The 16,965-nt window shown below is 36.3% G+C and overlaps 1 protein-coding gene across 2 annotated transcripts; it reads right to left on the bottom strand.

Annotated features, from left to right (window-relative positions):
- Window positions 1–601: 601 nt before the first annotated feature.
- Window positions 602–13,666, bottom strand: LOC143845583 (protein disulfide isomerase-like 1-6). Of its 2 annotated transcripts, XM_077353961.1 has the most exons (13): window positions 12,953–13,666; window positions 9,868–9,997; window positions 5,452–5,617; window positions 4,174–4,292; window positions 3,891–3,971; window positions 3,695–3,781; window positions 3,357–3,431; window positions 3,202–3,270; window positions 2,699–2,776; window positions 2,402–2,536; window positions 1,466–1,519; window positions 1,265–1,387; window positions 602–971 (listed from the first exon to the last, which is right to left on the bottom strand). In XM_077353961.1, the coding sequence occupies exons 1-12, from the start codon at window positions 13,453–13,455 to the stop codon at window positions 1,271–1,273; spliced, it is 1,614 nt and encodes a 537-aa protein (XP_077210076.1). In that variant the 5' UTR covers window positions 13,456–13,666; the 3' UTR covers window positions 602–971; window positions 1,265–1,270. The 2 variants fall into 2 exon arrangements, with proteins under 2 accessions (XP_077210076.1, XP_077210075.1); XM_077353960.1 differs by lacking the exon at window positions 602–971 and having other exon boundaries at window positions 1,065–1,387; window positions 12,953–13,665.
- Between the last annotated feature and the right edge of the window lie 3,299 nt (window positions 13,667–16,965).

Below are 16,965 nucleotides of genomic sequence, written 5' to 3'. Positions count from 1 at the left end.
GCTCTTGAGCCTTTTTAGCTCTCATTCTTCACTTGGTAAAAGTCTTCTTTTAGCGACATTAGATATTTTTAATTCTTTATGAACAATAAAAGAGTAATGGAGAGGTAAAAAGATTAATGGAGTAAAAAAAATTTTAAGAGGGTAAAATTTGTTTAAACGATACAAAATAATTCAAGCGTAGTAAAAGTGTTCTTTTAGGGACATAACTTGTTCTTAGCTATTAAGAATGCTAAAAGACTAGTTGAGAGCAGTAAAAATATAGAAAGTACACGAGAGAAATAAAAGGTATATAAGAGGTAAATATTGTCTTTTTCATCTAAGATAAGATAAAATTGTCCTTTCAGCGGCATTAGGTTCTAAATGATGATTTAAGGAGGGTGTGTGTGTGTGTGTGTGGTGGGTTGTTGGGGTGGGTGTGGAGTGGTGTTAACATGGTAAAAAATGATTTAGGCAGGGTAAAAGTGTTCTTTACTTCTTTTAGCGAAATTGCATATTTTTAGTCTTTTTTTTTTTTTTGGAATGGATGCATGTTTAAGGATGCTAAAAGACTAATTAAGAGAAGTGAAAGAGTAGAAAGTACATAGGAGCAGTAAAAGGCATATAAGACGTAAATCTTTTCTTTAGCTTATATTCGCCTCTCTATCATCAATAATTTAAAAAGAAAACGACTGGTAACTTCAGCAACTTATCAAATTTAAATAGTAAAAAGTTCCCCTATTTTAACCATGGCCACGCTACTTAATTGTCTTTATAAATTTTCTACTAATAAAACCTCCACAAAGAGGTGGCCAGGGAAAATCAAAGGGCAGATTTATCATTACCATGGCTAAAATCAAAATTGGAAGATTATTGTTGAGAACTATTGTATTGTAGGGGAAGTGTTTTCTGATAACTCCTTGGGCCTGACAGCTTCAAGTCAATAGCTCATAATGGAGGTTTATTGTACCAAGGATCTTCGCCCTCAAATATACCTACAATGGCAGAACATCAGTGTTATGATGTTGAATGATGTAGCATCAGTGTATGTTTTAAACTGAGCAAAAAATAGAAGCACCACATGAAGCTAGATGAAGTGTATATATGCTTTTATTAGATATACAGTCATTTACTGCCAGCATAAAATGCAAGAAAAATAAAATAATATGGAAAGCATGTAATAACCCTAAACAATTTGAAATTCCCTATAACTTTCGATTGAAACTGATCGGTGGTGGTTGAAATTTTGCTGTTTTTGTTTCCAAAACTCGTATGGGCTTTAACTTACGAGCCTTTATAGTTCATCTTTCCTCAAATCTGAAGACGGAATTCCTCTGTCCTCATCAGTTTTTATATTTGTTTTGAGGAATGCAGCCAAGTCCTTCAAGCTAGAATTCTTAGAAAGTTTGATCTGCATAGGTTATTACATTAGGCATATTAGGATGGATGGTTAACAAAGCAAATTGAATAAACGAGTCAAGATAATTACCGGGTTCGCTTTATCTCCAGATGAGTAAAATAAGAGTGTTGGGTAGTCATTGATCTGCAAAACATCGAGACGAGTTATCAGCATGTTCAAATAAATCACTACTGCCATGAATATTATCACCATCAACACTTAACACAAAATTATAAATCATTGTCATCACTCCTGAGGAACGGTAAATGTAGAATACGATTATCAACACGAAAATTTTCATTATCATCATCATTACTTGTACAATCATAACATAGAAAATATCCCTAACTTGCCGAAGTTTAAGAAACAAAACAGAAATCTGTGTTGGCAATGCAACATTATTGCAAGTTCATTTTCCAAACATACTCATCATTGTCATCGTCAAATCATCAGCCTCCAGGTCATTAGCTGGAGACGATATCTGCACTCTTGTTCCGAACTTCTGATACATCCACCCCTCTATTTTAAAACAAGGGAGTGAGGATATCAGCACTCATCATTACCATTGCCATCACCATTATCATCATCTTCATTGATATCGTCCAAATTATCAATATCTTGGAAACAATTCTAGGGAGAGGTAAGACTGTCGCCTCATAGCCAAAACCATTAAAATTCCGATTTTTATGAGAAGCTAACACACAAGAGACAACTGAAATACCCAAAATATTGAGAAGTACATAAACAATAGAAGTCCCCAGATTTTGTCTCCTTAAGCAGTACAATACAAACAGGTGTTCAGTAGTTGGCTCCTGTGTGTTAGCTGAGTGAGAAAAGGGGGGGGGGGGGGGGGGGGGAGGGAGGGGAAGGAAACATTTTGGTCTTTAAAAAATCACAGGATCCCACTATTTCCATAAAACAGTCTTAATCTAGCCATTCTGAAAGAAGGGTTACATTGTCCATTCACTGTAAGTACTTCTGTCTATGTTTTGACTTTATTTATCATTGAAAGATCAAAACAAATACCTGCAGCTTCGGATGTTCGTTTGAAGATGCATCTATTCTTGCAATAATGAGATTATCAAACCCTTTGAAATGCATAGCCAACTTTTCTATCTTCTTACTCACGGCCTCACAGTTGATGCACCATGGTGTATATACCTTCCATTTTCAGTCCATTCACCAGAAATGTTTTAGAAAATAATTTCACCATGGATGGAATACATGTCTAAGAAAAATTACACTAAAACAAGAACACAATTACTAAGGTCATGGAATGAGGACATGAAATAGACATGCATATCCAGTCCTATGAATACAAACCTCTAGAAGAACATTTTCAGGACTGCTCAAAACATGGGTATCAAATGTTCTCCCTACAATAGCCTGGATGATTCCCTTCTGCAATGGAGCACAAAACTATCTTATCATTGGCATCACAAAACCAGTAACAAATCAAAATCAGTTTGAAATTGCACTGATTTCTGAACTCAATTCAGAATATCAATGGAAAAATCAGTGAGGAGTTCCATAAGTTGGCCAAGTTCGAGAAAAAAATAGGCAAGCCAACAGATTTGGCCATCTTTTCAAGAAAAATATTAATAAAATCTAAAAATGTCAAACTTCTGGGATTATTTTCAAGTCTATGTTCAAACTTTTACGCATTTATAGAGAAATCTCTTTCGGTATGGAAAGAAAGAGGGACCAAATTAATGGCCCTAAGAGCTGAGAGAACAGGACGTGAAACATCCGATATATGTCAATCGTGTTAAATTATGGATTGTCACTCTAAAAGAAAAAGAAAACCCCACTAAGTGGGTACATACGGCATGTGGTATTGGCTCCGATTTGTAGTATGGCGAGAGAGTACCATTCAGCAGCCCTGAGCAAAACTCCTGCAAGTGCCCATATGTCATCTTCTAAAGAAACCAAGTTTAGATATTTTAACAAACAATAACATCATTCTGGGACGATATCTTACTTCCAAAGTGTTTGGTGTAATATCATCCTCCAAAAGATACTTCTTTGAGCCAATTCTGTTATCAAAAGAAGTTACCTACAACAAAAACAAAAACATCATTTTTTAAATGGCAACACACACAGAAACATCACTGACTTACAGTTAACTTTTTCAGCCATAGTTAATGGCATTCAAAATCATAACACGAATTGTGCATGCACAAGCTGATGCTTAAACATGTTATAATATATTCCTTTGCCAGTCACAAATGAAAGTGATTCTATAGTTTTATATGCCCTAAAAATCATGAGCATATTCTGACGTCATCAGAATAATGGAAACATTATCCAACAACTTACAATGGGCTCTTCTGACTCAATCCCAAATAAAGTAAGAAAGGGTTTAGCAAGGTTCTCCTCCTTTGAGTCCACATATACAAACATTATCTGCAGCGAAAGAATAAATTTTGGGGAGCAACCACAGCTTATTAAAAAGTCTAGGCACTAGTATATAAACTCGGTTGCATTCAGAAAGTCAAATCTAGAGGATAAGTACCTTCGATTTAAATTTGCTTGCAACATTTTGAAGAGGTACAAGTAGATCCTTGAAGTCATCAACCTCTGCAAAGACATAAACCTGGAAGAAAATTGGATGATGGCCACAAAATCACTTTATCAAGTCCAATCAAATTGAAGACTTTACCAAACAACTGATTCTTTAGATTTCAACCTCAAAGCAAAACTTACACGCATAACTCTACAGTAAAGAAGGGACGCATAACTCTACAATAAAGAAGGGACTCGGAACAAAAAATAGACAGACACAAAGTAATAGTCACCTGGAGTTTTAAAGGGCTGGAGTAGACTCTGGCAGAATTATGTTCAGTCAGTATCGTAACTAATGGGAACTTATTATATCCCAAAAACTCCAATATTTTGTTTGTTTCAAAGTCACCCTCTGCAGAACCAAACAACAATCAGTTGCTGTTGAAAAAATGATTTCCAAGAAAAAGGCATGCATGACTTCACAACTGCAATTTCTTTTGTTTTAATTTCTAGCACAACAGCACACAAATACAAGGTACTCTCTTTAATCTATATAAGAGAAATTATATGGTGGTCGACCGTCAAGTCCCGTGAAGGTGGTGTGTCAGATGTACTACCCTTGATATTTGATCCAACAGCAGCCTCTTAAAAAGTGGGTTGCTGTTGGATCAAATATCAAGGGTGGTACCGTTTTGACGGTACTTGACAGTCGGGCACCATATAAAAACTCTCTATGTAAATGAACATTTAACGAGAGAATTGAACAGAAATGAATTTTAATGAAAAGCTATACAGGAATTGAAACAATATTCATTTATTTTTATTTTTATTTTTTATCTTTTTCTGAAAGATATTGACTTCCATTCAAAAAAAGATCTTTATTGAATTCACAACATGCATCATAGAAACAGATAAACATAAATAATGTGAAGACAGATTTGTGTAGATTACAACTATAAGAACTCTTACATATATCTTGCTAATTTTTACAAGCACCACTCAAATATATTGATCAAATAGGCCACAGTAAAAGACCAATATCCTAGACAACAAAGAGAACAGCTTTGCTGACAAATGCACTTAAAGAAAATTATATGAAGCATCAAGTCCAACTTTTTGACAAAGATCACCTCAAAGCCACCAATATGAGCTTCGACTAGAAAACAGTTTCACACCATTGACAAAAACATTTGAGAGGCATTTGGTGTTCAGAATCATCTTTTGGCATTGGAAGAAAAAACCAACTTGAAAACCAATTCTAGTCTACTCCATCATCACGTTTAAAATTCAATCAAGATCTTGAAAAACTCATTGATTCATATCGACTTGGGTGACTAGTTAGGTTGAGTAACTCGATACTTTTAAAACCAAAAGACTCAATACATAACTCAGAAAGAAAAAAAATCAGATTGTACCATAAGCATGTTAAACACAAAATACTCAAGATCTTACCAGAACAAGTTTCAAGTTTTTAACCTTCGACCAAAAGGTCATAATATTCAATGATCAGAACCCCCATTTAGAAGTGGAAGAGAGGTAGTTGGACATATCACCAAAAACCACCTACTTACCAAATATCACGTATCTCTCAGGCTCATTTTTTACAATGCCAAGGAAATGATTTTTCAGTGTAGTATCTGGGAAAAGAACTGCCGCGACCTCAGGATTGCTAGTTTCAACAAACTGAATTTCGTTATCAGTAGTTGCTGCTTTCACAAATTCTTCATATTCGGATCCCTGCAAAAGATCTGACCTAATTAAACCAACTTCAGTAGTACAAGAGATAGGCATAAGACTTATTTGATGGCCAAAATTTACGTGCATGCAATTTCACTACGATTAGAATGGAATATTTAAAATTAAAATACTTAAAAACTCAACAAAACCAGATAGAGCTGATCTTGAAGATAAAAGATTCTGGACGAGAGTATTAGACACCTAAATACAATGGAAGTCAGCAACAAAACAAAAAAAAAATCATTAAAAAATATAATGGAAGCCAGCAAGCTGGGTTTAGGTGTAGAAACTTTATCCATTATTTATGTCTTTAACTCGCATGTGTGCTCAGAGAAAAAATGGAAAGGCTACTGATATTCCTGCTACCATGTTTTGACAATGAGACAAACTTACCTTGTCTTTTCCTTTTTAATTGGCTGCTGAGAACGTTTTGGGAATTGTAATAGCTTTCGACAGCGGCTTAAATAATAAAAGACAAGTTGAGTTTGTCTCGTTATCAAAATATGGTAGTGGGAATATCAGTAGCCTAATGGAAAATATCAAAATTGACAATACAGAAGTTAATTTAGATGCAAGATCATGTTCTACACTAATTTGTTCGCAAAATCTAGGTCAAAGAGTGGTGAGATGAGCCCGTGTGTTATAAAATTTTGCACTTATTTCCATGGCTAAGCAAGAACAGAGACTGTAGAACACTCCTGCATTCAATTTAGATGCCCTTCTAGAACATGTAAGACATAATAAACTTGCTACCCTTCCTTTTCCATAAACTTTCCAAGGCACTTTGCTACACATCCAAGATTTTATATTTTGGTTTTGATTTCGATTTCTGTCGCAACGGAAATGGAAATGTTTCGGTTTCTATTAAAAATTTCAGTGGCAATCCTATAAAATCACAGAAATGTATAGAAACATATGCAAACAATAGATTTTATTATAAAACTTACGGAGATGCTCAAAGTTCACAAAAAAAAAAAAAAAAACGCTTAAGGAGATGCTAGAATAAGCACAAATTCACTCTTATAAACCATCATATAAGAAAGACATTCATCCATAATGGTTTAAGAACATCGAACACCAAGTCACATGGATCGTCTTGCATGTCTGATATTTATACAAAATACATATAAATATTTATACAAAATACTTACCCCAAATTTCACATGCAATTCATATAAATATAATAATGTAACACATACCAATATAGTATACCGCTAAGAGACTTACGGTTTTAATTTAGTGATTCGTTTCGATTTTAGTATGTGTTTAGGTAGGGGTGAAAATGGAAACATTTCGGTCATTTCATGCCAGCTTCGGTGGAAATTTAAAACCAAGTATACTTTCTTCAAAGTCAAAATGAAATCCTAATTCCTGACGTTTAAGCCCCAGCATGCTTCAGTTCACTTCATCCAGGTTTACCCCTATAAGAAGCTGCATTCCTCTACCATCCATCTTCACTCGAAATAAATTATCATGGAACCCCATTAATTGATTAGATAGAGAAGGGATTCTAGAGCATGTATAAAATACAAAGCGTAGAGAGAATAATCTAAATGAGAGCTGCCATAGCTTTACCACAATGAATGATGGCAAAAGCGATATTATTTTTAATGGTCGAAATTTTATTAATAATGGAGCAAGGGCCCAATGACCTAGGTGGACAAGAACAATGAGAGACACAAAACTAAAAAGGAAACAACGTAAAAGAAAAATCCCAACAGTAGAAACATCCTCAATGAGGAATGCGGTCAAGTAGTAAAACCGCCTCTATCTCCCAAGCGAGCAAGTGAGTACGCATCCAAATTAGCCGATCGTCAGACATGTCGAATGTCAAAATCATGGCCATCTAGCAGATCCAAAATTTCCTCGATGGCGTCCATAAATCTCCAAGGAAAACTGATGGCAAGCACAATATTACGGGAAAATGATGAATCGCTCTCAGTAGTTAGTACTACAATGTCAATGGTTGATGAACTAAAATGCATACACCATTTATCACATCAATTTTATGTTCACTTTCAGACTATTTTATGTGATGGCTGATCAAAGTTTCTTACTAATGAACCGGTGTATGAGCTCGTTGAATGTGGCTCCATGAAAGATCTAGCATCATTAAAATATTAAAGACATGAAATGTGGTTACTGAGATAGAGACCAGTACCCATTCCTCCTAGCATGATAAATGATTATAACAATCAAGAAAGAAGCCCAGGTAAGAGCAACTTAATGTGTGAGATTCATTGGAAGCTGCTGGATACAATAGTGACTGTTAAAATGATTAAGGGACCACCTAGATAGACCTAATATCTCAAAGAAACTCAGTAGCCAATTAATGAATTTAAACTATAATAAAGTATGGGTGATTTCAAAATTCGTCGTATCCTATATCCAAAAATAAGAAATAATACCTAAAGGTGATAAGCTTGTTGCCCGTCAAAGAAAAATGTAGAAGGAACCATAAAAATGCAAACTCTCTACACCATATATGAATTAATAAACAATTTTCATCTGTGTGACTGTAAGTCACAAAAAAATCCTATCAAAAGACACATGGTGGATATGTGACAAAAAGCCTATGACATCTACATTTATATGCACAAGGTACTACATCTAACAAGATACAATATTGATATTGGTACAATACAGAGAGCACATATCGGTTCAAGATGTAAGTTGAAATAACTGTCATTCTTTAAATATATGGCTGTCTAACTCTCATGGAATGAACTATCATGCTTCTTTCTTGCTATTGTTGCAGATTTACAATTTAAATTTTGAGTATGTGAATCACTGTTTAAAAACTCCATGTGTCAATCATCGATTCACCGGGGTCAACTACCTTATACCTTGGTCAAATTCAAGTTCGAGTCTGAGTTTTGCCCTACCAATTCAATCAAAATTCCTTTGAACCACTTGAGTTGATGAAAAACTGACCGCGTCAATCATTGACCCGAGTACTCAACTGCCTTTTAGCACGGTTGAGTTCTCATCTGAGTCAGATTTTTGAAACACTGATTTGAATCTTACAGATGCTACAATCAATATAATATTAATTGGTGCTAGCTTTTTCTTGTTTCTCTTTTTGCTCCCCTGTGTTATCCTTTTTTCCTTGTATTTTGACCACCTCGGTCTTCTTTTAATGAAATTGGCTATCATTCAATAAAAAAATATAATATTAATTGGTACAGATACTACATACTGGTACAAGATAAAAGTTGAATAGTTCTAGCTGTTGAAGTGATTCACATTCACATTCTTTAAATACACTTCAAATTCACATTCTTTAAATATATGGTAATCTCATTTAATTGACTATATTCTTCTTGTTTGCTATTGTTGCATATTTGCAATTTATATTTTGAGTAAGTGAATCACTGTTTAACACACACTCCCTCTGGAGTCAATCAGACACTCCCAAGTTGAAACCCTTTTACCTTGGTCCAGCTCTCATCTGAGTCCGAGTTTTGCCCCATTAATGAAAAACTGATCGCGTCAGTCATTTAACTTGCTCACCTCGACTCCCTTTTAGAGTGACCAAGTTCTTGTCTGAGAAGTTTTGAAACATTGGTGTGAATCTTAAAGATGGTGTAATTAATATAATAGTAGTTCCCTCTTCTAAAATAAATCTAGTTAAATTTTCTATATATGACTCAAGGTATGAGATACATCACGTGTGTCATGCATTATGGAAAAAGAATGAGCCATATCTCTATCTGTGTTCATAACTAGGCATCGTAGTCCATAAACACATCTAGAAGCTCAAGCGACTGTGCCACATGTTAAAATCGCATGTTCTCTGCAGGTAGGATGAAGCTGAATTGGCAGCAAAAGCTTTCAATAGTCGGTAATGATTTAAAAGGGGTTAGTAATATCATCCTCGAAATGGTCATTAATGACTTCTAATGTAAAATTGTACATCATTGAATAATAATCAAATAACTAGCAATTAATAGGAACCCTGAAACTGAAATCAAGTTGGCCGGTAGCGCGTGAAATTAGAGTCATACAAGGTTTTAACCTGCAACAAGGTGCTGAACTTCGCAAACATATTTCTTTCTTTTTCTTTTTTTCTTTTCTTTTTCTTTTTTGAATAATATTTCTCTCTTTTTCTTACCAATCAAAATGCAACTTATTAAAAAGAAGAAAAAGAACACATAAAAAAGGCAACGTAATCAGACAAGCAACATTCACTAGACAGATTTCATTGGTGAGACTCCATGTTTCCATAAAGATCCAATAAGTTTCTATACCTCAAAGTTCTCAAACAGACCAATAACGAATATGTAATGCTTCTTAAGGAACTCTTCTGCAGCAGTTGTGGAGGATAGTCGGATAACGGGCACACCAGATTTTTTCGTAGCCCATATTACTATTTCCTCCCTGTTTTACAATGACAACCATGAAGATGAATCAAGTAGAATTAGAAGCTACATAATACTCCCTTAGGAAAAATAATTGTGACAAAAAAGTTCATTCTTAGGGTGCATTTGAGTGCACCCCCAAATCATAATTCGCATGTACACTCAAAACATACCCTAACATTATGAAATGAAACAAAAATACTATGACCATACAAAATTTGTGAGACACAACAGTCAAACTAGAGAGTAACGACCCATGGGGATTGCCTTCAGTTTCCTTGTGTTACTTGTTGCCACATCTTCTGTGGAATATAATACAATTCATAAAATACCAGAAAGTTTCCATTAAGGAGGCATATGATCTAGTAGATAACCAGATAGCTGGACAAGTAATCGTCTAATCTCTGAAAGGGCTGCTAACAGAAAGTAAATCATTGGGGCCTACAGAGATTTCATGCAAACCAGCCACCAGAAGCAAGATAGAGATATTACTCTATATTTTTGCTATTTTAAATCACTTGGAGAGGTTTCAATTTTTAAAACACTACAAATCGGTTTATTACGTGTTTAAAGATTTAATACCAAGCTGCTATTTGAGTGAATTTCATTGATTAGCAAAAGATAGCTACCTACTATTCTTTTGGAAATTGATAATATTTCTTACTCAACTGTGCTAGTGTGATGAAATTTAATTGCTGCTATGCAGTCTACTAGTTTGATAAAGATTTTGTGTGTAAATATTGACGCTTTCCACTGGCAATTAAACAGAGAAAAAGGAAATATGGCACCTTCTAACACGCTCATGTGAACAAATTTCACATGTAGGAGTAACAAATGATCAAGAAACACCCATTATCTACCCAAACCTGTACATAGGCACAAATTTAACACTGAGATGCAAAATAAGGATATCTATGTGACTTTGACAAGCGTACGTGTGTCAGAGATGGGAACAAGTGTATGACATGGCAGGATACTAATAATAGGATATATATATATATATATATATAAAAAGAGGAAAAGGAGTGTGCGGTCGAGCACACCTAAGCTTAGGTGCGGTCAAGGGCCCAAACACATGGGTTCCACATTTTTTGTGCTAATCAAAACCATTCATTTGCAAGGCCCCATCATAGATAGGGTGTGTACAAAAAATCAGGTCCATTAGATCATCCTAACCCCTCCAAAAGTGGAGGGCAAAAATGGACAGATTTGTGGCAAACGTTGTCTGTCCATTTTTACCTCCACAAATGGATGGGTTAGGATGATCCTATGGAGCTGATTTTTTGTACACACCCCATCTATGTAAGGGCCTTTCAAATGAATGATTTGGATCATCATAATAAAGTGGGCCCACCTGAGTTTGGGGCCCTCGACCGCACCTAAGCTTGGTGCGGTCGACCGCACAATCTTATTCCTCATATATAAAACACATAGATAATTACATATATCAAGCCTAACATATGAATGAGACTTTCAATCACTCAAACTTCCAATTATGACAGCAAACATCAGCAACATATTAGTATTATCAGCAAGAACAATAAATATAATCAAAGAATTGGATCTACCAAAAGAAGTATGCAGGCGTAAACGTATCATATGACAAAACGAAACTGAATTCCTATCCCTCACTCTTCCATTTATAACGGCGGCAACAACAACAAGAAGCATACCACAAAACAAGAATTGCAGTTGAAGATGTACCCAAAAACAGTTCATCAGCAAAAGCCAACCATAAGAAATCGAAACCTGAACACCAGCCCATTAATATAGAACAAGAAGAAAATCGATCCATGAAAAGATATACAGGCACACACCATTCTCATGATTCTCATTCTGGAAGCTAGAATCAATTCTTATTATTCTAAGTGCTTCCAGAATTAGAATCACGTTTTTAACTCATTTCTAATAATCATTTATTTATTTGGAGAATCATGTTCTTCCATGTAGTGGTAAATGATATAGAAGAAAATCTCTATCAGCCAAAGTGTGGACTACAGCCGCTCCTCCTAGGTTTTGTGCATTTAGTTGGATTACGCTCCTTAATAAGTTTCTTATGGTGAATCACCTCAGAAATCGTGAAATGATCATTATTGATCATTGCGCCCTATGCGTAGAAGCAAGAGAGACTGTGGATCACATCTTTATCCATTCAGAGTAGCGAAAGAGATCTGAAGCGGGATTCTAAGGAGATTTGGGATGCCCTGGGTTTTACCTCGTCGATTTGCTGAGCTACTAGAGATGTCATTCACAGCCTCTTGGCCGGAAAAAGGTAGAACTTCATGGAGAGTATGCTAAAGCTCAATTTCGATGGATTGAGCATAGGCAACCCAGGGCCATTTGGGGTTGATGGTGTTGTTAGGGGTGAGAAGGGTTACACAAAATGGGCCTTTACGGGTCCAGTTGGAATCACAGATTCATATGAGGCTAAGGTTAGAGAGCTTCCACATGGGATGAAGATTTTAGAGAGCAGGAACCTCAATTGATTGATAGTAGAAAGAGACTATCTCAATGTAATAAGGTGGACAAGCAAGGGGGGGCAGCCAAGCCAGTAGCGATTTGCCATATGATGGATGAGATCTTTGATCTAGTGGAGAATGCTTAGGTGATTTACTACCATATGCTGAGATTGGCCAATTCTAAAATGATATACTGTTAAAAAAAAAAGCATGTTCTTCTCTTTTTTGGAATAGAATCACTTCTTTTGAATCCCTAACGAGGCGGCCTTCAGATGGAGATAGGAGCGAAAAACCCGCTCCACAAGAATTGACCCAATAATCAGGAATAATTTATAGAATCTTTTATATAAATGGTAGTGAAAGGGATTCTGTCATTTTTCCCAATCCATATAGCAAAAAAACACCCAAAAAAAAAAAAGACACCAAAAATTGACCAAGAACACAACCTAAATCGCCATCATCCACGCGTAAAACAAACAATAACAACAACTAGAAAGGAATGAAGAATCTATTACCCTGTGAATCCACCAGTATACAATTGAGCACTCCCATTGACAAAGAGTAGCAGGGTTGGGAACCCTTTAATGCCCAAAAGTTTAGCTGCTTTCTCATGGCGCTCCCCATCAATTTTCGCCAGCAATAGAGGACTACCCATTTCCTTAAGCTTTGTAGCCGCCTCCGCGAACCGTGGCATCATCTCTGCACTTCTATGGCACCAGGGAGCATAACCCAGAAGCAACACAAACTCATTTTCATCAATAACCCTCTTAGCATTTTCATTGCTGAGTTCAAAAACTATCCTCTGAGCTTTGCGTAAAAGTACAGCCTCTGATGACTTTCCTTGAGTCATTGTCTGATCATTCTCTTCCTCCTCGTCGATTGCTAATAGCTCTTCAAGACCCTCTAAATCATCATCTATGACGGGGTCAGAAGCCATGATTGAGATAAAGAAACCCAGAAAAAGGACAAGGGTGAGAGTGAGGATTGTGAATCTGGAAGTGGGTCTTTTTGTAGACATGTTGAAAAGAACCGGAGGAATGTCTGGAGGGTTGCTTGTCACTAGCTGTTGTTATTGTAAGAAGAATTTGAGAAGGGTTTGAAAGATTTTTGACAGAGGAATCAGTGTTGAAGCAGATCTGTTCCTAGAAAGTTGAGTTCGAATCCAGACTCTGACAGAAAAGGCAAGGAGTGGGAGAGGATGAACCTTTCTTAAAAGTTAAAGAATGCAAGAAGGGAAATGACTGTATATAGAGTGGACGGCCGTGCATGCACTTGCAGCCCAAATAAAAAAATGGGCCCACATAGTTTAGTGAGTAAACCATTCATTTATTGGTTCCTGCCATAGATAGGATTTCCGATAAAATCTCCTCCATAAGATGATCTAACCCTCTATTTTTTCGAGGTTTAAAATGGACGACAGTCAATTGGTGGATTCTGGTTTTCGGGTCGGAACTGACTCTTCAATTCCATTTTAAGGTCCTCCCACGTTTCTATGAGGCACCAACCATTCTGCATATCCTCATAGTGAGTACGCCACCACAGCTTGGCGTCTCCATTGAGGTACATGGGGATGGTCTACAGGGTTCATAGCTACTCCTCTTACTATAGGATGCTTACCTAGCCAATAACACTCAGATCCGGCTCTACCCAAATTTTTCTGGTTCGCCTCAGCATTACCCATTACCCACTTGACTGTTGCTGAGTAGTTTTTGGACCCAAACAACCGGGGACACACTATATTTTTGGGCTACAATAATTTCTCATCATTTCCCTGTAGAGAGGTCTTTTCTTTCAAGTATCGGTTCAATAAAATATTATTTGATACAAAAGGGAATGACTTTTATTGGTGCATCTGCCACCTAGCTTAAGTAATACTTAATACTTAGATTGTAGATACATTTATGTGCCAGAAGCCTTTTAGAGAATTTTTGGATTTGATTTACAAGCACAACATCCATCCATTGAACGTCAAGGATCAATTACCAATGGGGGACAAAAATTAGGTGGAATTATCAACATGACCCATGCTTTTCAGAAATTATCAATGAGGGACAAAAGAGGTCTTGTCATTAAAAGCTGGACGAAAATGCCATTTTCTTAAGCAACACGTTTTGCTTTTCCACTTTTATCTCTTCTCTCTTATTTCCCTCTTTTTTTTACTTTTTCATTTTAAACTTTGTTTTTTTTACCTTACGAGTCATCTTCTTCATCATTTAGTCACCATTGGAGGAGGAAAAACTCAAAAATTTGAAATGTGAGTTCATTCCCATCTATCCCTCAATATCTAGGTTTTGTTTTTCATTAGTTTTAGGATTTTGCATTTCTCCTTCTCGCTTTCAATGGAGGATGAGGAAGATGAATCGTACGGTAGAAAGAAAAAAAAACGTGAAAATGAACGAGTGAAAAAAACAGGAAGTGAAAACGTGTTCACAAGTGACTTGATAAGCCCATTCGGAATTTGGTAACCCCATTTTGATACTGGATAACCCCAACCCCAGAGACTTGAAAACCCCCTTCCAAAACTTCAGTACCCTTGGGCAATTTTAAGGGACTTGATAAGCCCATTCGTAAATTGGTAACCCCATTTTGATACTAGATAACCCCAATCCCAAATACTAACCCCCTTCCAAAACTTTAGTACCCTCGGCCAATTTTCAGGGACTTGATAAGCCCATTTAGAAATTGGTAACCCCATTTTGATACTTGATAACCCCAATCCCAGAGACTTAAAAAACCCCTTCCAAAACTCCAGTACCCTCGGCCAATTTTCAAGGACTTGATAAGCCCATTCAGAAATTGGTAACCCCATTTTTGATACTAGATAACCCTAATCCCAGAGACTTGAAAACCCCCTTCCAAAACTCTAGTACCCTTGGCCAATTTTCAGGGACTTGATCACCCCATTCGGAAATTGGTAACCCCATTTTTTATACTAGATAACCCCAATCCTAGAGACTTGAAAACCCTCGGCCAATTTTCAAGCACTTGATAAGCCCATTCAAAAATTGGTAACCCTACTTTTGAGAGTTACTAACCCCCTTCCAAAGAGTTGATAAACCCCTTCTGCTACAAAACCCCCTACCTATAGCAACTCTTCTATTGGCATTACAATTCTGCTCATGATAGAAATAACAAAAGAAATGGATGTTATTTTCATTAAATGTGCTTCATGTATTACAGCCCAATTTGTGTATTACAAAAAAAAAAAGATTTAAGTGAATCAAAAAATGTGTAGCCATCCATTCATATATTACATCAACTTTTTTCTTATACAATCACTTGCCTTCCAAAAAAGTAAGTGAAGCCATCCATGCATTATCTCAAGAACTTACGCTAAAATATAAATCGCTTAAACCCTAAACAAGATAAATAAGAAACAGAGGAATGAAAAATAGTGCAAAACCCTAAAAAAAGAGAAGAAAAACAAAACCTAAATACAAAGAGATAGATGGTAAGAACTCAGCATTCAAGTTTTCAAGATTTGTCAGCAACAATGATGGCTGAACAATGAGGAAGATGACTAGTACGGTAAAAAATAAAAAAAGGAGATAATGGAAAAGTAAAAGACGAGGGAAGAAGGAAAAAACAAGGTCAAAACGTGTTGTAAATGCCAAAGGGCATTTTCGTCCAGCTTTTACTGACAAGACCTCTTTTGTCCCCCATTGATAATTTTTGAAAAGCATGGGTCCTGTTGATAATTTTGCCTAATGTTTGTCCCCCATTGGTAACTGACCCCTTACCGAATGAGCACACTATCAATATCTCTAATAGAGATGACTTCCATAATGCCCTCTCTAGGACTGATATTTCTAATACTATGTTTACAGCATGGATAGTGGCCAATATTGAATTTCATGATGCCAGAATGCTGCAATATATTGACTCCCAACTGCTTGGGTTTGTAAGGCGGAAGTAAAAAGATGTGACCGAAGGAAAAGAGGGGACAAAGATTGTACCATGCACATCCATCATCAAGTGAATCATATTACTTGTGAATGCTTCTAAACATTGTGCATTATTCTGAGAGTTAACATCCTTCTTTATCCAAACTTTAAATCTTCTGTTTGGGCTTTAGCACCTCAACTTCATCATCTATTTGTATGAATTTTGACGTCATGTGACTTGACAGATCCGTTATAATTATGGAACAATCATTGGAGAGCCTTATTAAATGACTTGCAGTTTAGAGCCCGATTTGTGATACAGAATCCAACTTTATTATGAAGATGTCTCGTGAGATGCTACACTTGTGTGCAAGAACACCCCCCCCCCCCCAATCTCTCACTATATATATAGGGTGTGTACGCAAAATCAAGTCCATTGGATCATCCTAACCCCTCCAAAAGTGGAGGGCAAAAATGTGCAGATTTGTCGACAAACGGTGTCTATCCATTTTTCCCCTCCGCTTTTGGTCCTTTGGATGGGTTAGGATGATCCTATTAACCTGATTTTTGGTACACACTCTATCTACGTAAAGTCCTTCCAAATGAATGGTTTGGAACACCCTAAAAAATGTGGGACCCATGTT

Source organism: Tasmannia lanceolata, unplaced genomic scaffold, assembly GCF_043159265.1.
Source record: "Tasmannia lanceolata isolate RefF3 unplaced genomic scaffold, GAP_Taslan_0.1 ptg000015l, whole genome shotgun sequence".
NCBI classification, from domain to species: Eukaryota; Viridiplantae; Streptophyta; class Magnoliopsida; order Canellales; family Winteraceae; genus Tasmannia; species Tasmannia lanceolata.
This window is presented reverse-complemented; position numbering and strand designations above follow the sequence as displayed.